The 22,703-nt window shown below is 43.0% G+C and overlaps 1 protein-coding gene across 3 annotated transcripts in view; it reads right to left on the reverse strand.

The window, feature by feature from the left end:
* Nrp1 (neuropilin 1) overlaps positions 1-22,703 on the reverse strand; it is a 143,007-nt gene that overhangs the window by 32,230 nt on the left and 88,074 nt on the right. For all 3 annotated transcript variants that reach the window (XM_021647724.2, XM_021647720.2, XM_021647721.2), the window contains exons 8-10: positions 15,060-15,215; positions 11,471-11,615; positions 3,519-3,850 (exon numbers count right to left, since the gene is read on the reverse strand). In XM_021647724.2, the coding sequence (XP_021503399.1) occupies positions 3,519-3,850; positions 11,471-11,615; positions 15,060-15,215 (633 nt within the window). The remainder of the gene's footprint in view (positions 1-3,518; positions 3,851-11,470; positions 11,616-15,059; positions 15,216-22,703) is intronic.

Genomic DNA, 22,703 nt, shown 5'->3' on the forward strand with positions numbered 1-22,703 from the left:
AGTGTGAAGACCGTGTCACAACATACCCTGCATCAGCAGTGGCAGGGAAGTGGCTTTGCTGACTGCTCATGTTCAGGGATCAAGTGTCAGCCATTCCACTCCTTGAAGTCAGCTTCTGGTGTATTTCCCTTTTAGTTTTACCAAGTCCAGCAGTGGTGGACACAAAAAGGACAAGTGGACTGTGGAGATAGTACAGTCAGTAAGAACTGAGTTTGATTCCCTGAACCCAAGTAAAAAACACTGGGGATAGCATCACACACCTGTAATGCCAGCTCTGGGGAGGCAGAGGTAAGTGTGCCTGGACTCACTGGAAAGCAGGCCAAGCCTGCCCAGTGAGTCCCAGGTCTGAAAGTGACCCTCCCTGTGTCAAAACACAAGGTGGACAGTGTCTGAGGAATGATGATAAAGTGCCCTCCAGCTTCCACATACTTGTGCATGGCATAACCACGTGCAGTTACACTATAAACATGTACACACACACACAAAAAGAGGAAAGTAAAAGGACACGAGAAAGAAGGAAGCTTATAAGCTGGGGCTGTAGGTCAACCAAGTGGTTGAGTTCTGCTTAACATGTGCAGGAACCAGGACTTCATTCCGCAACACTACAGACACCAAGCATAACAGGACAAGCCTGTGATCCCAGCAGAAGTAGAAGGTCAAGACCATCACCTACCCAGTGAATCAGGGCCCAACCACAGCTGGAGCCTAATGAGAAGGACAGAATGTAGCCACACTTAATGCTGAAATTCTAGAGAAACCACAAGTTACTTCAGGGAGGGATGAGAGACTGTCTTATGCTTTCCTCAGCATAAGGAAACCTCACTGGTTTAGTCAGTGGCCAGTAGCTCCATCGCTGACCTGCAGCCGTTGGAAAATAGGATGTTATCATCCTCAAAGCCACGTATCTGGAGGGAGGATGCCGGCAGCTTAGCCAGGACTAGGTTCTGTCTGCAAGCCCAGCCAATGTGCTGCAGTCTTCACCCTGAGAGAACAGCTTTGGGTGGGTAGGAAAGGCCCAGAACAAGGGCCAAATGCGATGGTGTGAGAAGTGTCACAGAAGTATGTGAAAACCTGGGGGTAGGTCCTCATTTTTATCCAAAATCCACTTGGGGCCACCCAAGCACATTCCTGGGACCATTTCCAACTTGGTGTGGTGTGCTCAGGAAGTACAAATAAACGTAGCCAACACTGAGCTGTTTTACTGGGGAAAAAAAAGCCTTATCTTTTGGGCTTAAAACTTACACTGCATTTTGTAAATGCTGGGAAAGAAAGAAAGAAGGAAAGAAAGAAAGAAAGAAAGAAAGAAAGAAAGAAAGAAAGAAAGAAAGAAAGAAAGAAAGAACAGAGGGAGGGAGGGAAGGGGAAGGAAGGAAGGAAGGAAGGAAGGAAGGAAGGAAGGAAGGAAGGAAGGAAGGAAGAACGAAAGAAGAGATTCTCTTTTTTCATTAGATTAGTAAGAAGTGATTGAGTTTTAAGATGTTACAAATGGGAACTGCATTGAATCTGTAAATTGCTTTTGGCCAGATGGCCATTTTTATTATGTTAATCCTACTGATCCAAGAGCATGGGAGAGTTTTCCATCTTCTGATATCTTCTCCAATTTTTTTCTTCAGAGACTTGAAGTTTTTTTTCATACAGGTCTTTCACTTGCTTGGTTAGAGTTACACCAAGACACTTTATGTTTTTTCTGTCTCTTGTGAAGAATGTTGTTTCCCTAATTTCTTTCTCATCCCAGGGGGTCCTGCAGAGACTGATACACGAAGGACTGAGCATGGAAAGGACCTAGACCCGCTGCTCAGATGTAGCCAATAGGCAGCTCAGTCTCCATGCGGGTTCCCTAGTAAGGGAAGCTGGGGCTGTCTCTGACATGGACTCTGTTGCCAGCTCTTTGCTCACTTCCATCTGGTGAGACAGCCTTGCCAGTCCACAGAGGAAGAGGATGCAGGCAGTCCTGATGAGACTTGATAGGCTGGGTCAAATAGTAGGAGAGGGGGGTTCCCCTTTCCTGTGGACTAGTGGAGGGAGATAGGGAGAAAAAAGGGAAGGTGGGACAGGGAGGAGATGAGGGAGGGGGCTACAATCTGAATATAAAGTGAATAAATTAAATAACAAAGAGCTTCCAAATGCATGAGAACATACCTAAGCATTATTTACAATACCTAAAAGATGGAAAGAATCCCAGTTTCCATCAGTGGTGAGTGTATAAATTAATGTGGTTATTCATGTGTCAGAACATATTGTGTTCTCAAAAGAAAGAAAATTGGGACCCATGCTACTTCAATATTACATTAAGTGAAATAAACCATCCACAAAGCAAAAATACTCTGTGACTGGCCTAAAGGAAGCTCCTCACTAGTCAGGTCTGCAAGGGCAGGAAGGAGAACGGTTATACGTGAGGGACTGAAGGAGGGAAGTGGAGACCGATTACTGAATGGGCTCACAGTATCAGCTTCACAAGACGAAAGTTCTGCAGATGACTGGGACAGATAAGGATTTACATGTCACTGTCACAGCGTTTGTGTACAAAGGTTCAGATAGTAAATTCCATGCATATTGTTTCACAATTGAAGATGCATTTGTTTCTTATTCTTGGTGTTTCAGACAAAGTCTTATTCTGTAGCCTACACTGGCCGAGAACTTACTATGTACCCAGGCTTGTTTTGTTTGTTTGTTTAGCTCACAGAGATCCCCGTTTCTGCCTCTTGAGTACTGAGATTACAGACACGTCTATCTCAACAATGAAATGAAAAATTTACACAGTGTGGGGATACGTAGCTCAGTGGAAGAGCACATTTTTTCCATACACTTTCTTCAGTACCACCAACAAACAAACAAACAAATGCTTTGGGGAAAATATCCAATATTTATTCTGCAATGATGAGGACCTGAGACAAACTCCTGTAGCATCCAAGTAAAAGCCAGATTTGGCATCTTGGATTTGTAACCCTGTGCTGGAGTGGTAGAGACAAGTAGACCCCAGGAGCTTACTGACAAGCCAACCTAACTCCATCTGTGCTTCGCTGGGAAGTCCCTGACTCCTGTTAGGACATGAGAAGGGGCTTGAGAGACACTTCAGTTGGTAAAGGGCTTCCATGCAAGCATAACCACCTGAGTTTGATCCCCTGAACCCATGTAAAAAGTTGAATATAGTGGTCACACTTGTAATCACAGGCTTCGGAGGTGGAGATAGGAGGATCACTAGGACTTACTGATTTGTCTCAGAAAACACGGTGCGGAGAAACCATATCCAAGGTTGACCTCTAACCTCCATATTCATGTATGGTGCTTCACACATGCATGCACAGATGTGCGTGCATGAACAAGTACATGCATGCATGCCTATCCACATCTTTCTCACACACACATACACATGCACATACACACACACTCAAACCACAACAAAAATCCTAGGACATGAAGATTTGACTTCTACCATGGGCTAAAGGAATGACTTCCTGGTGAGCTAGTGGGCTGGTAGTGCCCCCAGACAGTGGCTACTCCCTATCCCAGGGCCTCACCTTAGCCTTGCGCTTGCTGTCATCCATGATGGTTTTCCAGTCAGAGCCGTTGTTGCTGTAGGCGATCTTGAACTTCCTCATGAACACCTTGTTTTCTCGGTGCTTCCCACCCTGAATGATGACACCCCTTACTATCTTCTCATCCCCCAGGTCCACTTGGAGCCATTCATTGGTGTAGGGGTGGGGTGAGGGTGGCAGTGCCCACCCAGTGCGACTGGTCACCAGGCGGATGTTTTCTGGCATCCAGTTCCTGTCTCCTTGGTTGGATGCTGTAATCTGGGAGTCTGAAATAAGTCCAGACACCATGCCCAGCATTCCAGAACAAGGGTAATCTAGAGGTGGAGAGAAACAGATGAGGTAAGGTTGTTTTCTAGAGACATCATGCTTAGAAAGAAAACATCAGCTTGTACCCATTTATATGAAATCCCCAGTCTCTGTCCATTTACATAACAGAGCCTTCTCACCTATGGGCCTCTTCTCTACTCATGTCCTCTCCTTAGACTCACATGCCCATAAAGGAAATCTTCATCCAGAGCATCACTGACACCCCTTCCCTGATACTTTTTAGTCCTCAAGCTAAGGTTCCAGTCTCTTTTGTTCCTAGAAGTTGCTTCCATTTCAAGAAGTCCTACAAGGAATTCACAGTTCATGATGGGTTAGAGATACTTAAAGAAATGTACCCCCAAACAAGAAATTGCTGAAGCAAAGTGAAGTTGGTGAGGAGTGACAAAAGAAGAACCTGGCTCAGTATGGAGAAGGTAGAGGATGGAGTGTCCAAGGATGGGGCCAACTAACCTTTACCATCAACTGTCCTCAAGACCTCTTTCTTCTTTCTTTCTTTCTTTCTTTCTTTCTTTCTTTCTTTCTTTCTTTCTTTCTTTCTTTCTTTCTTCTTTCTTTCTTTCTTTTCTTTTTTTCTTTCAATTTGTTTTAAAGGTAGAGTCAAATGTAGCCTTGAACTTGCTAAGTAGATGAGGATAAGAATGACTTTGAACTTCTGGTTCTCCTACCTTCATCACCTGAGTGCCAGGATTACAAGTATGTGCCACTATGTTAAATGTGTATAGTCTTACGCATTGAGCCCAGGGCTTGGTGCATGGTGGGAAAGACACCACTAACTGAACTTAGAGAGGTTTGTCCGAATCTGCCTTTTGGGTTTTGAGATTAAAACCAACCTGCACGTGTGTGGAGGCCCCACACACTGGTGTCATTCCACAAGTGCCTCTTGAACTCTGAGACTAAAATTTATCTCTGTCCAAACTCTCTATTATTTCAATGAAAAATGCAACTGTTCCTATCTAGGTTTAAAAATCACATTTTAGGTGGTGGGGAGTTAGCTCATCTGGATCTCCAGAACCCATGTTAAAAAACAAAAACAAAAACCAATTTGGTAGCTGACACTGGCAATCTAGTACCGGGGAGGCAGAGCTGACTGGCAGCCAGCCTAGACTGTCTCAAAACAAATGAACAAACAAATGTGGGCTGCATTTGTGGAATGACCACAGAGGTTGTCCCAGGAGTTCTTAACACCTCTGCACATGCATCCCCCGCCCCACAAATTCAAACACCCAGATGCAGGCATCACAGACAAATCTCATTTTGGTTTCATATCAACTATCTAATATATCCAGTTACTGAGAATATTTTCCTCACACCCCATACACAGATTTCCTATCACTGCCTTTGGTCAAGATGTTTAACTTCCACTCTCCTGATTTCAGAGTCACAGCCTGTGAAAATGTCAAGATGCAGCTCAGAGTCATGGAAATTTCAGCCTGCAGGGGATGACTCCCCTCCTGGGAATGTGATGGCCCAGGCAGGAAGTGGCTCCCAGCTGGGGCAGAGCTGTGCTGTGGATGGGTCTTGAAATCACAGATAGATTGTAAAATCCCCAAGAGCAATGAAGTACATAATAGAGCTCTTCATATCTTCTGTAGCAACAGGAGAGTATCCATCATTGATTGATTGATTGACTGATTGATTGATTGGCTGCTTAATAAATTTATTGGCTGACAACAGTTATCCTCCTTGTAAAATCACACAGTTTAATTAGGGACATACAGGAGTGACAGCCTAATTATCTTTGAAACATCTCCATTCTGCACAATGTGGTAAATTGCAATACAAGACTATAGCCATCCTAAGTGTCAAAGTGAAGCTCCTGTTGACCTTAAGCATCGATCAGTCAGCACCTCTCCTCATGTGCTGTACAGTTCTGATGCTATTTCTTCATCCACACACGCAGGGCTTGCAAGTAGGACCTTGGCCATCACACATCCCAGTTTCTCGCACGTTCACTGATGCTGGAGAGATGAAACATTTCCTCCCTGGATGGAAGTGGGACTTTCTCCCATTCATTCTCTCCTCTAGACCCTCCTATCATCTTGTTCTTTCCACCATTTAATCTGCAGAAATATTGATTTATCTTCAAATTTAACTTAGTCAATATTTCCAGCCTGTAATTAGACATGCTTTTTTTTCTGGTATGCCTTATGATACTTAATCTGTATTTTTTTGTGTATCGGCAATCTTATTCATTCTTATAGACAACTGCTTTTTGCTTCTCTCCCTTCTTTCCTTCCTTCCTTTTTACCTTTTTTTTTTTTTTTTTTTTTTTTTTTTTTTGTTTGGACAAGGTCTCATGTCCCAGGCTGGCCCTCAGTTCACTACATAATTGAGAATGACCTTGAATTCCTAAGTACTGAGATTTCAAGTGTGCACTACCTTGGTCTCTGCTCTGAGGAATCTCTCAGAGTTCAGGGATTCCTATGTGCTGGACAAACATACTAACAACCAAATCATGTGCCAAATCAGATCTTAATTTTATTGAGGGTATGGAACAAGTCATCTTTTTGTTTTCTGAGACTTGCTGAGCCTGTTTTTATACATTGCCATCCTCAACAAATATTTGCTGAATGAATCAACATATTACAACAGTCAGAAGCAGCTGTGGTTTCTCAGGATGCTTTCCTGTAACTTGGGCTGTCTATTTGCTCTGGGTGGGAATCTTGGAAACCAAGAATAAACTCAATGGAAATTTAAAAAAAATTACAAAACCCATTTTTGCTGAAGGGCCATGAAAGTCTCATGTTAAAAATAGAAGTCCCATTTCTTGGCTACAATGGTCACTCCTGCCTGACTTCCAACTAGCTTCTTTATACAGGTGATGCTCAGCTGATAAGGGAACCAGATGTTACCATTTGAGAAGAACACAGTTAACTTGGACATTGCAGGTCGAGCAGAGACTCCACCAGATGAATGCCCTTTCTCTTACACAGAGCTTCTGGGCTGTTTCTCTCCCCAGACCTGGTTGAAAGCCAGCCCACACTCAGCCAGAAGTCAGAGTGTTGAGCCAGTCCCCACCACTCCACAGCAAACGGATCCTTGGTTTGCCTTTGACTGACGACCATGAGACTCACACTGTGCATACGTGGGCATGTGTCTTGAGAAACAAAGGGCCTCATCCTGTGCTTTCCTTCTTTTTGAGAAAGAAGTACTCTCACTGGCCTGAGGATAGCCAGTTGGGGATAGCCCTAGAGGGCCTCCTGTGTCCACCATCCCAGTTCTGTATTACAAGCCTTTGCATAGTAGTCTTATGTGGGTTCTGGGGTTTGAACTCAGGTCCTCGTGCTTGTAAGGCAAATGCTTTACTGACTGAACTATTTCCTCAACTTATCCCATAATTCACTTTTTAAAATTATGTTAACAATATAATTATAGGAACAATTAATTCAAGGTTTGAATGAGATGCTAACTTACAGCAGGGTCTCCTTGGCAGGTTAGATGCACTTTTGCCTAAGTTGTTAAGTTGAATAAGCAAATAAACAACAGAACAAGAAATAGAATGTCCAACTAGATTGGCATTTCAGAGAGACAATGACTAATTCTTAGTGTATCCAAAGCACTGCAAAGGGAAATATGTATGCTAACAATTATCATTTTTTAGCATATCAAGCTTAACTGGAGATTTTGTATTTTGCTTGCAACATTGTTTTTGTTTGTTTGTTTTCTGGCTTTTTGTTTATTTTTTTACCTTAAAGTTGATCTTGGATGAAAAAGATAAGTGGATGATTTTATGGGAAGGGGTTTGAGTGGCTGTTATTAGTGATATTACTTTACCATAAAATCTCTGTCTGTGCTTGACCTTAAAAGAAAAACCGAGCAATCCAGTTAATCAGTTTCCAAAGAATGAGAAAGTAGTTCCCAAAGGGTATCAACTAGCCTTGGCTTGGGAAGTTGCCTAAGGGTGTTGTGGTGTCTGGAAAGGCCACCCTCATCTATGACTGACAGGAGCATATGCCTGTGGGAGAAGAGAACACCACTGAGCAGAGCACAGGCTGACATCTTATAACCCTGCAGAAGTCCCCGGTGTGACCTCAGCCCCTGCCTTTGCCAAAATGATGCAGCCCTCTTTAGAGAAGCAAGGAAAACATTCCTTCCTCAATCACTTGTAGAGCAGGATATTTCACCCTACTGTGTCTCTTTCTGGGAAACATGCCATTATAGTCTCTAGATCTCCATGACATCTGTATTTCTAAGGAATTTATGAATGTGAAGCCTAAATTCAAACCTGGGACTCTAGGGATTGGACGTCAAGTAAGTGATGCATTAGGTCCTAAGAGCCCCCCCCCCCATTCTAGTTTCTTTAAACAAACAGATTGAATTAGGATTTGCCTACTCATAAAGAGAGGGTGAAAATTCAAGATTGCTTGTTTGTCAGAAGGCATGAGGAGTGGAACTCCTTCATTAAGAAATAACCATTGAACACTTAGGATGCTCCAGGCCTATGGGGCAAAGGGAAAGCATGGTGACCAAATCTGCTCTCCTGCATTGTCCAGTCCAATAGGACACTGCTGACCTGCTCTTTCAGCAGCCTGCACTCACAGAATACCAGGGCCTTGAAAAAAAAAACAAACAAAAAAAAAAACAAAAAACAGACATGCTCATGAGTGATTGTCTCATTGTAGGCTCTACCTGGGACCTTGCCTGCATTCAGTTTAGTGGTTGCAGTTGCAGTGTTTGCTTTACTGTAGGGGAGCATCTAATGAGCACTTTACTGTAAGCCAAGTACATTATAAATATCCCTTCGTTTAATCCTTATCACAGCTCATTCAGCTCATTAGGTTATCATACAGTCCAGGACATCTGCTTCTGAGATGCAAAAGGTCTTGCCTGCAGTCATGCATTCACTAAGTAGACAGTCCTGAGCCAGGCATGATCCTTCTGGCTGTGTGACCATTCATGGTCACATTCTGCCCTCTCAAAAACACTTTCAAGGTTAATTTCTGGGAAATGACAGTCCTTTCACTAGAGAGAAAACAAAACCCAACTGTGTACTTAAAATAACAAAATAGGCTGTGTTTAAAAGTAATAGAACAAACTACTTTAGATATTGTTTAAGTAAACATGTCAATTCATTATTTTTTTAAATCCAATAAATTACTTTCTTTTTTTTGTCCAAATTCCCAGAATTACCTCTTGGGATGTCCTTATGAAAATAAAAAAAGGATAATTTGAGTTCAAATAAACATTGTATTTAACCAAAAGGACATAACATAAATCTTAAGAGACTGGACAGTCAGAGTTCAGACTAATTTGGAGTCTTTATGAGCTTGCTTCTAAATAAAATTCTAGTGTAGTGACATGAGATAAGGTTGAAAAAATGGACCAGAAAGTCCCACCAAGACCTCATGTTTCTATAGATTTATGGGTAGATGTCTAAATTAGGAATGTTTTAAGGTCCCTTAGAACTTTCTGCTATTTAACTTATCAAAAATTAAAAACAAGGTTGCATCACTTTTCAGTGCCTGTCCCCCTTCCAAATGCCCTTCCATCCAATTCCTGCCTCTGAGGCCTTGTACTTTCTAAGTCTTGAATATCACATGCTAATTAAATCTGTGTCAACAGTGGAAACAAAACTTGGGACTGACATCAGATCTGGGTTTTACTCTTCAAAATGACCTTTTCCATGGATCTTTTCATGAACTCTTCTCAACACAGCACCTCCATTCTGATGGAAAGTCCGGGAGGATGCTTTCCCTTTAAAGGTCCGTCTTCTCCCCCCTTTAGGAGCACTCAAACTCAGCAGACAAAGCATAAAATTAATTGAGGCAATAAATGCTCTAAATCTGAACACAGAACACAGTGGTTCGCTGAAGACTGGAGGTTGTTTACTTTTTAGTTACCTTCTTAGTGAATCAATCATGGTCTCTGTTTCAGTCTTTTAAAAAAGATTTATTTTTATTTCATGTGGCTGCATCTTGGCTTTGCATATGTACTGCACCACAGGCATGCAGGGCCCACAGAGGCCGGAAGACGGCCTGGGCCCTTGGAACTGGAGTTACAGACAGTTGTGAGCTGCCATGTGGGTGCTGGGAATGGAATCTGGGTCCTCTGGAAGAGCAGTGGGTGCCCTTAACCACTGGCCTTTTTCTCCAACTCCCACGGTTTTAAATTTATAAGACATGAGTATTACACGTGTGCTGTTGCTGCTTTTAAATGAAGCTGTGAACCACCGACTTACATGGAAAGTGTTGGAGCGCGGCTGCTGTTACATTAGAGCCCAGGGTAACCTCGAAGTAAATAAGGACTGTTACAGAAGCCTTGGAGGCCTCGGGCCTAGCAACTTACAGCCAAGCGTTCCCTGACTTCCAGCCGCCTGGCTGACCCTCTCCTAGACATTTAATAAGAGCTAAGTCTATCCCATAATTTTCATCCCTCAAATAGGAATAGCCTCTTGTTTCCATTTAACAGACACTTCTCATGTCCTGTTTGAAGAACAAACCAGAAATTTTCACAAGTTCACTTCCACTTTTAAAACGTCCAGCCAAAGGTTGCAAGGGCAGAGGGTGGATACGAGGGGGTAGGAATATGAGTGGGACTAGGGTATGTGATGTGAAACTCACAAAGAGTAAATAAAAAGTTTTAAAAACTGCAGCCAGGAACTGGTAATGCAGTTCCTACTGTGGTAGTGTGCTTGCCTACCATGTGTGAGGCCCAGGTCCAAACCCCAGGGAAAACACATATACAGAGCCAACAGAAACAGGAAAAATCCATGACAGGTCGGGGTGCTTAAGGAGTCAAAGTTGTCAGAAGTCAAGCTCCTTAAGTGTTGCTGATAAAGCAAACCCTGGCTTTGAAAACTGGAAAAAAAAAAAAAAAAAAAAAAGCCAGTGTGGGGCTTTCTACGAAGCAGCTATTTATTAGGACTTGATAGTGATGGTCAGCACGCTGCCCACCCACGGAGCAGAGGCCAGTGCCTTCTCAGAGACGGCATTCAGTGGAAATAGGGAGGGGCACTGACAGAATCTCTGCCATTCAACCCCACCTGCGTGAGGTGGAGCCTGTAGGGATTTAGAACTGGGGGGTGCGGCGGGGGGGGGGGAAGGCAGGCCTGGGAAACTCCAAGTAAACCACCCTACAAATGGCTGATGTGTTAAGGTGGAACTTGAGTTCAGACATGTCCACATCCAGTGTACAGGCCACTGTGGCTTGAACGTGACGTCTCCCCCGGAGGCACATGTGTTCGAACACTTCATCTCTAGCAGCTGGAACTTGTGGGGAAGGTTGTGAAATTTTTAGGCCATAGCACCTCACTGGACAAAGTGAGTCAGTGGGGGCAGACCTTGAGGTTTTGCAGTTCACCCAGCTTTTTGTTTCTTCTCTGCTTCCTAGCTTGGATACCGGGTAAGCAGCTGCCTCCCACTCCTGCGGCCATACCTCTCCGCCGTGGTGGACTGTGTACAATTCAACTGCAAGCCAAAATAAACCCTTCTTCTCTTGTTTCCTCTTGTTAGGCATTTTGTCACACCAATGAGAAGAGTAACCAATACAGACCTTATCTACCAAATGACTATGAGCAGATTGCCTTCATATTTGAACGAATGAACAAATTCTCCTTGAACGACAAAGTTTGCATTAATTCAAGGGGCAACTTCCATATTGACACTAACCTGTTATCTTGCAGCCATAAACTTCAAATCTCATAGATATACCAGTTTCCCAGGATACAGGTTTGATTCGGACAAATCGAGTTATCAGTGGTTTTGGGAAAATGCCAAGGACAACATCTGTAGGGTTGGTGTTTCCCTGAAAGATCTAGATGGGAAAGAGGATGTTAAAACTATGAGAAACAAATCCCAGAAACTGCCCACAAATGCTTGAAGAAATTGTTTACCGTTCTAGCATTTTCTACCAAGGTTGGTGTGCCATTAGCAACCTGTCATGTTATTTTCCCAAATAACTGTAATCAAAGAGAACCCTGTCCAACGTAGAATACCACCTCAATCATGTATTTTTCTTGAGCGGCTACAGCTTCTAAAAGCATTGTCACATGGAGGGCATTTATTAATGGACACACGCTGTCATCCTCAAATGGGAAAAGTTCTTAACTTTACCTGAAGAGCCACAGCCGCACACATTCCACAACAGCTCCCAAAAGGAATGCTCTTGGCTTAGGTAGGCTTTTTGAAATTCTAGCTCATGTTCTCAGATACAAACCTAAGCCAAGTGCCCTCCTTTCTCCCGCCCACTTCTTCTTTTTGTAGACACTGTTGCTTATCTCTTTGGACAGCCTTGAATGCACTGCGTGGCTGAATGCGACCTTAAACTCCTCATCTTTCTGCTTCTACCTCTCAAGTGCTGGGATTTCAGGTACGCACCATGTGCGTGGATTGTGTGGCACTTGTGTGGCACTGGGGCTTTGTGCACATGAGGCAAGCACTGCAGCCACTGAGCCACATCCCCAGCTTCTGTGCTCACTCAGCCCCTTGGCAAATGTTCTTACTCAGGCATCAGTGGTTTTAATAGTTAGGAGTTATTGGTAAAATTGTGCTACAGTGGTCAGAGGCAAAACTAAATAATACATGACTTTTATCTGAAAATTCTTAATCTTCTGCTTCTAGGTACAAATGGATCCTTTGATTCTAAGAACAAAGAGGCATGTGACTACCAAGGCAAGGCCCAATATAAATCAGGTGCCTGAAAATGTCCTTTGGGACCATGTGGAATGCAGGGTGTTGTTTACAGGATCTCTGTAAGCCATCACGAAACGTTCTGGCACCAGCCTTCCCTCAGATAAGAGGGAAGGCTGTTTTCTACATTTGCAGGTCAACTATGGATGAGGATGGCCTTGAAAAGCAGCAGTATTTAAACCAGGCAGTGGTGGCACATGCCTTTAATCCCAGCATTCAGCAGGCAGAGGCAGGTGGATCTCCGTGAGTTCAAGGCTAGTCTGGTCTACACAGAGATCTCCAGAATAAGCAAGGGCTACATAGAGGGACCCTGTTTCAAAAATCCACCCCCTTCACATAAAGTAATAAAACCAGTAGTTTTCTGTGGAACTGTTCTCTGTGGTGTGGTGTGTCAAGCACTGTGACAACCCACCATCTCTCAAGTGTTATAAGCAGAGCCTTCCTTGCAGGACACGGAGACTCTCCCCATCTTACAGGATGTGCCATGAAGTTCCCTGAGCTTTGCTCTTCCCTTCAGAGAAAGAATACACCAATGTCATCAGACTGGTGCTTTCACTTCATTGAGCTTGCATGACCCTATGATCCTCTCTGCAGCAAAACCAAAAATGCCCCCTGTACTTTGCTTCAGCTTCTCCTTCTAGGAAACAATCCGAATGGCCACATTTTCATGTGACAAAACAACGAAAAGCTTCCAGAAGTAGTAGCACTTAAATAATTTTGTTCTTCTAGGACCAGTTAGTTCCCCTAGAGAGTTGGCTGAGGAGTCCTTGCACAGACCAGGGGTGGGTGTGCACCCATTCTGCTAATGTATTTCCTGCATGCAAATTCATATTCTGTCCATAGGATAAGGATTTTCAGGGCAGGCTAGGATTGAAGGCTGACCTTGTCATTGTCCAGCTGACGAAATAAGGAAGGATGGTGAGGTCTACAGCTGGACGAAATGGGGAGGGCTGCTAACTGCATGTGCTCTGGCTTCACTTAGATTCCGTGAAGACCCCATAGGCCAAATCTCAGCCCTGCTGCATCCCCCCTCATTCTCTCATCCTGGAAGGCCTGTGTGTTCAGGGCTGATGTTGCACCAAAACAGAAAATCATGAAACCCTGGGGCAGTACTGCCTGTGTCCCAGGTGCAGATGGGGTTTCATACCTGCCACCTTTCTTAGCCCTGTACTCTCTCTCCACAGAATCTTTCACGGAACTCTTTTTCCACAGAGCAGACGTTTCCCTACACTTGCCTCCATCTTGCTTGCCCACCATGAGAGGCTTTCTTCAGTTGAGTGTTCAAGTGAGCTGAGACCATGTGAACTTAACTGACCTCCTCCTTGCAGTGTGTGTGTGTGTGTGTGTGTGTGTGTGTGTGTGTGTGTGTGTTAGGACAGGGGGCAGCCACAGTGTAATTTCTTAGATAGTGTTTTGACAGTGTCTCTCAGTGGCCTGCCAATGAGCCTCAGGGATCCTCCTATTTCCACAGCCCAGAGCTGGCATAACACAGCATTCCCTGCTTTGTTTTTGTTTTTAACATCTATCTATCTATCTATCTATCTATCTATCTATCTATCTATCTATCTATCTATCTATGTATTTATTTTTGAATAGGTGCATGCCATGGTACACATGTGGAACTTGGGAAAGGTGGTTCCCTGTTTCCACCATTTGGGTCCTGGGAATGGAATTTGGGTAGTCAAGCTTGATGGTGAGCACCTTTCCTCACTGAGCCATCTCACCGGCTCAGTTTGTAGGTACATGTGTTTATATATATTTAAAACATGGGTTCTAGAGATAGAACTCAGGTCCTCATGCTTGTGTGGTAAGTTTTACTGGCTGAGTAGCTCTCCAGCCTCTCAAGTTTTTGATTATGGGTTAACATCAAATACGAATTCTCAAAAATCTTTTGATTAATAAATCAGAGCAAGTATAACTTCAAATAAGCAGGCCGGCCGAGGAAAACATCTCAGTACCTAAATGACAGAGGGCTGGGTGAATGCACTAAAGCTGGACTCCACTACTTCACTGGGTGAAGCCTCAAGTGAGCGGGCAGCACGCTATCTGTGTGATCTGAAAGAACACAGAAAACCACCCACAGCTCTCTTCTTACAAGCGACAGCCAAGTGCACTTGTAAATGAGTTTGTGAGCACCGAGGGTAGATGAAAGGGTGCTAGCCCATTATGGAGAGGAAAAAAAAAGAAAAAGATCTATTAAAGAAGGAAGAAACAAAAGGGAAAACCCAAATAAATGAAGCCAAACAACCACCAGGAATTCTTGAGGTGGGCATTCTATCTGCCTCAGTCTGTCCCTGGGGATGAACGTGATTTTTGAGTTTGTCCTTTAATTTGGCTGATTCTTTCCTTTTTAGTAACATCTATTTAACTTCCTTCTATCCTTTGGATCTGGGAACATGAGACCCTTCAGTCAGATTTAAACCTCTAATTGCACTTTTCATTTTAAATCAATTAAAAAAAAAAACCACGCCTGACAAAAAAAAAATCCCCCTACAAACAAATAAAAATTGATCATCACGTATGTGAAAAACTTTAGTAGGGGAGGGGAAGGGGCAGGAGCCAAACTCACAATGGCTTTATTTCCCTCTTTCAGGGTGATCCAGTCCTCTCCGTTGGAGCTGATATCTACTCTGTAAGTCTTGACGTAATATTTCTTCTTGGTTTCTTTGGAAATGGCACCCTGTGTCCCTACGGCAGTGACGAATCGCAGGAGGCCCAAGTCCACCTGCAAGAAAATGACATATGGGTTCAGTCAGTTTCCCCAACTAACAAGCTGTGACCTAAGCAGCTTTTCCTGCAGGCTCTGCTCAAGTGATATTCTCCTGTGTCTGTCCCTGTAATCATGGAGTCAGTGCTATCACAGCTTTTTCACATGGATTTTTGGGGACTGAATTCAGGCTTTCAAGTTTGCATGGCAAGCACTGTACCAACTGAGCTATGCTCCCAGCTTAGGAAGACACCTTTCTTGCTTCTGACTTTTTGTAATCCATTTTTTTCATATTCCTCATAGATATTTTCAATGTTATCAACATCCCCTTTAAACTTTTTTCATTGTCATCATTAATAATTACATGTAATTTAAAAATAAAGCTCATGATTATCTATATGTTGAGTGTGCTCACTATCCTTTCATTAATGTGTTAAGACATTTCCTGGAAAGCTGTTTCCTTCTATTTGTTGTATGTCCTGGATTTCACAGAAAAAAAAATAACTTAAGAAAAAAAGATCTTTAAAAAAAGGATACACAAACATATTATTTTTCACAGAACCCAGAGAGGAATTAACTGGCACATGTGGTTTGCATTGACCAGATATTTCAACAACATGCTAGGAACTAACAGACACCATGTTCTTCTAAAAGGCAAAAAACCAACAAAGACAAAGCAAATCCTCACCCACCCTCAGCTTCTGAATCCTGAGACTTGACAGCCCAATTTTCAGAAAACACTATTTCAATTAACCCTGCAGTGCCTGTGAACACTCAGCTTCTACAGAATGTTGCTTTAGTGGGCCTGCCTTTAACGGCTGCACCTCCAGGCTGTCAGGAACAGCTTTTCACTGATGTCCCTGGAAGGGGTTAAAAACAGGGGTGCAGGAAAAGCAATTCTCTGAAGGGAGGGTGAAGTTCCATAGTCTGACAACAGTGCTTGCCCTGGGAAGGGTCCAACAATAGGACTGCATTTCCTTGGTCTAAAATGTAAAATTGATGCTCTGTAAGCTTTCATCAGATTTAAGAGAAAAATACATAACGATAACAACAACAACATAGTTTCTCTCTTTGTTTGTCTGTCTGTCTCTCTCTCTGGTTTATAAGAAGGGTCTTATATATCCACCGTTGGCCTGGAACTTGTTTTGTAGAGCATGATGTCTTAGAATTCAAATTCATTGAGATCCACCGGCTTCTGCTTCCCAGCTTGACTGCAACTTGCTGTTTAGGCAAAGATGACCTTGAACTTCTGATTCTCCTGCCTCCTGCCTCCACCTACCTAGTTCTGGGCTCGTAGGCTTTCAGCACCACACCCTGTATTTGCTACCGATGGAATCCAGGGCTTTGCATGTGGTAAGCAAACATTCTACCAGCAGAGCTCTATCCCATCCCAGAACAAAATTTTAATAGAATTCAATACTGTAGATTAACAATGGTGGCCATTTCAACTTTTAATTTAACAAATTTACTCAACATATTTAAAACAAATCCAGTGCCTATCTTCATAGCTGACATTGGTAATTCTTTTCAGAAGGGAAGCAGGGAGTTTCTAGTGAATTTTTCTTATTCCATTTTTCTTATCCCCTATAAACACAGGTTTCCAAAAGTGAGACTGCTGATGCTTGCAATATCTAGCAAGTAAAATAAAAGATGGTGAATTAAACTGAGTTTCAGATGAAAAGAAAAAAAAAAAACACCAAAACTCTAGTAACTCAAAAACTTAAAAAAAAAACAAAAACAAAAACAACAACAAAAAACATAAGACTCCTACAGAACACTCAGTGTGCCTTCAGAACACTCACACCTGGTAGTTAATGGGCTCTCCACACAGGGGAAAGCTTCAGTGGTCTCAAGCTGCTCTCAGGACACTGATGGTGTTGCTGACCATTCACTGGGTTATTCAAGAGTCAGGCACGTCTGCTTGGACATCCAAGACAGTGCATCGCAGCACTGTTCCTGTCACACTTACAAGAGGATTTTCAGTTTGGGAATGAGTTGATTTGCAGTCACTTTAGAACTCTATTCTCTGGATGTACTGACAGACAGACAGACAGATAGACAGACATAGCATCTCCTGTAGCCCGGCTTCCTCTGAACTCGTGAGCCAAGACTGGTCTTGAACTTTCGGTTCTTCTGCTTCCACCTCCCCAGTGCTGGGATTACAGGTGTGTCCCGCCATACCTGTCCTACGGACAAGAAACCCAGGGTTCTGCGCATGCCCTCTGCCACTCAGACATAGCTCCAGGCCTGAGGAAGCACTAGTTACTCGGCGGTCACCCCAAAGATTCCCAGGTACCAGCTGACTTTCAGGGGAGGAGCACAAAGACAAGCAATCCCTCAGTAGGAAAATGTCCCTAGAATACCAGCACTCATCATCCCTGAGAAGGAAATGGCATTTTCTTTCTCAACAGAAATGAAACATACTAGCAACTTCCACTGTAATTGCATAAAGTTTCCTGCTGGACTTTAAAGCCTCTGGCTCCTCTTACTTGCCTCACTGGGATATTTGAAATTCTGTTTCATTTTTTGTCCTAACATTACTGCCCCTGGGTTTTACTACAGCTGAATGACAATGTCACAGAATCTAGGCCTAGACCATTGTGACCAAGAAAGGATGCTACCTAGATCCCTGATAATCACAACTTCCTGAGAGCTGTGGACTCAGCTGGGCAGATACTGCCCACGAGCTCTTTCTCTCCAAGTGCCTAGGGGAATTCTGTGGGAAAAGGAAGGAATCTCCCCCCCACCCCCACACACACTCAAAAACATGGAAAATCTGGGAGGAGATGGAGACAGTTGGCTCCATTAGCACTTTGTTTGCATCATGGTGTCCATGTCAAGGCTTAATGCCTTGAATGCTTTTATCAGTTTCAGCACAGGGCACCCCAAAATGTGCCACTTAGCATAGATGCCGTTTTGAGATAAGGCAATTGAAAATCAACAACACGGTACAAGAAAAAGTCTCTGCCATCCTGAGAGCAGGGCTTGTATTCTCTGTGCCAAGGGCGTGAAAGTCTCCCTCGTGAGGTGCTAATACTGGGGTGAGCACATGAGCGCACCGCACTGCTGAAACCGGAGACTCATTCCTCAAAAGTGTGCTCTAGTCACTTTCTCACAATTTATGGACCCCGGAAGCCCAAACTCCCTTCCTTTTGACAACTCATTTCTTTATAGTAATTGCCATTTGTTAAAATGGTGTATTAGTGCCTGGATGTGTAGCTGTTTCTTTGAACTTTTACTTTTCTATGAAGTCCCACTGACATAAAAATATGAATAGAATCCATCTTGCTTTCTCTTAATGGATCTTTTGTTAGTTTGCAGGCCTCAGACACAAACCTAAATGGGCACAGCAATAACCTCTGCTCTTATAAGTCTTTTTCACTGGCTAATTAGGACAATGGCCTCAGTCTACCTTCATGTGTATTATTTAATTACGGTAAAACACTTATAATCTTATTAAAATATTTGTTATTCCCTCCCTCCCTTCCTCTCTTCTATTCCTCTTTTTCTTTCTTCTCCTCCACTCTCCCCCTCTTCTTCTAAATAAGATTGACAATTTCCTCTTTTTAGCCTGGCACTTCTATTCTGGTAAGTTCATCATACAACTTACTGAATTCATCATGCTGTATTCTCCTTCTTGTTCCTTTTGGTCATTTGTGAGTTCTCTGGAAAAGTATTTGTCTTTCTGTATAGCTAATAGATTCCTAGTGAAATTTTTATAAAATGTATATTCAAGAAGGAACAAAATCTCTATAATACCTCACTGCTGGGACGACAGACTTCACTCTTGGAGAGTCTTTTTCCTTTGAAAACGCATGTGAATATATGTATGTTCTGGAGTTATAAAAATAAGTCATTCTAACTCTACAATTGATAACTTGTCATTTCCTTTTGTTTTATGGATATATCTCCTTACCAAGAATCTCTCTCTCTTTCTCTCTGTCTGTCTCTGGACAGGTTCTGTGTCATTTAGGCTGATCTAGATCCCCAATACTGGAGCTCTCAGGCTCCAGCCTTCTGAGTGCCAGGATGACAGGCATGTTCCCCCACACCTAACTGCATCACCATTTTTAAGAGTATCACCCTGTACTGGTGGATTGATATCATCTACCACTTTTGAGCCTTCAGGTGTTAAACTTCATGTAATAAACTTGACTCAACTAGGAGACATGGTACTGCTTGTGATGTAGTGAGTCAGTAAACTAGGATGAATAGCAAAGTGTGGCATCTTCAAACAGGTGACCTTAGGAAGGGCTGGCACACATAGTATGAAAGAAGCAAGGAAAGATACAAACAATATTGTGAAAGGACTAGAAAAGGAGTGGGAGAGGAGACATTTCACAGCTGACTATGATGTTCAATATGTGTAGTAAAAATTCCACAGTAAGATTCTGCAGGTAGACAGGAAGTGGGGGCCAGGAAGAGCAGAAATGACTATGAAGAAATGTAAAGATGAAATAGCAGGCACCAAACAGCCAACCACACTCCTCACACAGCAGCAAACACTGTTGGTCTGAAGTAAGTGGAATCAAATGAACACTAGATTTTCATAACTGGAAGGCAGTGACCAGCAGCTGTGAAGACAATCTAGAATCTCCAGATCCATCATCATCCAGTTCTGGACTATGCTTTGCTTTCACCAACCTTGTATTCCAGGACATGAAAATGGTACAGTTAAGGCAAATAGGGATGCTAGAGAAGCCAACACTGCTCAAGGCACCTCTCTGTGTTCTCAAGGATTTCTTTCCTGAATATTACTCTCTTTGCCCAAAAATACCCAAGCTGACAGGCACTATAATCATGTAATGTGCTCCCTAAACCCAAGAAGCTTCACTGTACTCAGTGTCTTCTGAGTTTTAGAGAGTGCCCCTACTTCCTAGCTGCCATATGTTTGACTGGAAGATGGATGTGTATTCATGTCTGAGTTTACGGTGATGAAGAGTGGTGGGATGGATGTGGAGCGGGGTTAGACACGTGTAACTGAACATCAAATGCATTCTCTCAGTTCGCTGAGCATTTCCCACTGGGGGTGGACACATATCAACATCTGGAAAGTATCCAGTGGTATGTATGCTATCTTCAGAAGTCCATCAAACTCCTTTGGAATTCTAGTGGCTGCTTCCTGAGCCAGTTTGCACAGCTCAGTGAACATAAGTGACTCAATAAGACACTCAGTTTCCAACACTAATATAAAATTCTAAGATGTTAAGTTGTCTATCCATATCTTGTTTTCACACAAAGAGGTGTCAGGCAGAAACAAGGAAATTTCTAGCTTTTCCCTTTAGTCATGAGATACGGAGCATGGTTGGTCCTACTGCTGGGGATCTCTGAAGGCACTGGGTTCCCTGATCCCTCACTTGTTCTTTCTTTTCAGGTATCTCCAAGAGCAAACACTTTACAGCCAAAAGGCATTGTCTTCACAATGACAGGAAACACATTCCCCAGATAAAGAGAAGCAAGGAAAAGCCCACATTTTACTGAGACTCACTGAAGGAGAAAGCAGCATTTCTCAACATTGCATAGTAAATCATGCAGCTTGAAGCCTCCGAACCATGAAACGCATGCCGCCGCTTGCCATGATTGTGCACAACTGGCCATTGGTAATGTAATGTGGAAAACCTCATTTCCAAAATGAAAATCTGTCTTGCTCAATAAAATACTGCCCCGTGAGTGAGCATTGGCAAGGGAGCATTTATCAGCCTTTAATGCTCCCCTGGCAGGCCAGCACAACAGCCTGAGAAAATAAAGGACAAAGAACTGATTAAAAACCGGAAAGTCTGCTTGTGAGGGGAAGACATGGCAGATTTTCTTCAGAACATCTCTGATGACTCAAGGCTGTTTAATTCATCAGTTGATACTAAAGCTAAAGAAAATATTTTTAAGCAATTGTCTCATTTCCTTAGATAAAACACATGTTTTCTGACCTCGCCAAGCATGTGGACCTCAGCTATTCTAGGCTGAGTAGGGCTAACTCATAGCATCTGATCATTGTCTGCCTGAAACTCAGGGTCTCTGGCTTCTTATAGATGTTAATCAGAACACAACCACCTAAGGTTAATAGCATAAGCCTCTGATAGTTAATAACATAATTCTCTACCTACATTATTTTGTCATAATTATTGTATTACACAGAAAAATGCTGATAACTAAAATTGTTCTTTTTAATAGAAAATCTGTATTTCAGCCCCTGTGTTTAGGGTATTTCATTTGAGGACTAAACTTTGAACCTCCTATCAAACAAGGCAAGTTTTATGGACAAACTGAGAAGCAAAGCAACATATTCCCTTGTCCAGAGTCACCCTGTGTGGCTCATGCTGCTCACCCCACCCTGCTCCCCAAGTTCTGAGGCAGCAAAAATATGATCCAACATCTCTTCCTAAGAAATTAAATATTTCATGCAGTTATAGGAAATATGAGACCATCTATGGCTGCCTTGTTGAATAGTTTAAGCTGCACACAGGGCTACTGGAAGAGTCCACTTAGAATATTATTATCTGGTGAACAAAATAAGCTGATGGTTATAGTTTTTTTTGTTTGTTTGTTTTTGTTTTTGTTTTTTTTTTTTAATGTCAAGACAGAAAGAACCAGTGTTTTCTCGTCATCTTAGTTGCTTGCATGAATCCTTCCGACCATAGTCAAATTAGGGGAAAAAAACAACTTCTGGTTGCAGCTGCATCTGATTTATGGATACTCTTCCATTCTCATGTTAATCTGCAATCCAGCAGCAACTAATTTAAAAAGAAACTTTTAATTCTGAGGTAGTCTTTGGCTGGCAGTTCCACTTGGTTCTTTGTGAATAGTGAAATCTTCTATTGTCCCTTAAAATTGTCCAGAAACAGAGACATGCAGCAAGTGCAAGCCTTGTTCAGACTCTGACAGTTAGTCAAGAAGACAGCCAGAGCTCAGCTGCACGTGTGTGGCTACCAGCTCCACAGCTTCAGAGACACTCGGACGCCAAGGGTAACAACAACAAAGGATGGAAAGATGCATGTGTGCAGGTAAGGTCTTTTCTCCCAATAAATTCAAGCACTCAGGTGTGGCTTTTGAATGGCAGAGGTATGTTTAGAAATACGGTGTGCCACACATGACAGTGGGTGCCACACTGAAGTCAAAACTGACACTGAGAGCAACAGGGCATTACAGAGTTCAGAGAAGGGAAATGTGCTTGTGGAAGAGGACAGAAAGGGCTTTATTGAAAATGTCAAGTGATGCATTCAAACTGGGCCTCACAGGGTGGGTGAGACTGGCTGAGGAAGAGGGCAGGGCTGAGGAGATGAGGCAAAAGGAACAGCAAAATCTTACCCAGTTGCCTCCCAGGGATTAACATTGCTCTTTTGTCTTGTATCTCTTGGCAGAATTTACTCAAAGAGCAAGGGTGACTTTCCTCACCAGGCCCCCATACACAACACACACACACACACACACACACACACACACACACACACCACAGCACATAGAGATGTATACCATACACATAGACATGTGCATTCACAGACACAGAGACAT

Source organism: Meriones unguiculatus, chromosome 10 (assembly GCF_030254825.1).
Source record: "Meriones unguiculatus strain TT.TT164.6M chromosome 10, Bangor_MerUng_6.1, whole genome shotgun sequence".
In the NCBI taxonomy this organism is placed as follows: domain Eukaryota; kingdom Metazoa; phylum Chordata; class Mammalia; order Rodentia; family Muridae; genus Meriones; species Meriones unguiculatus.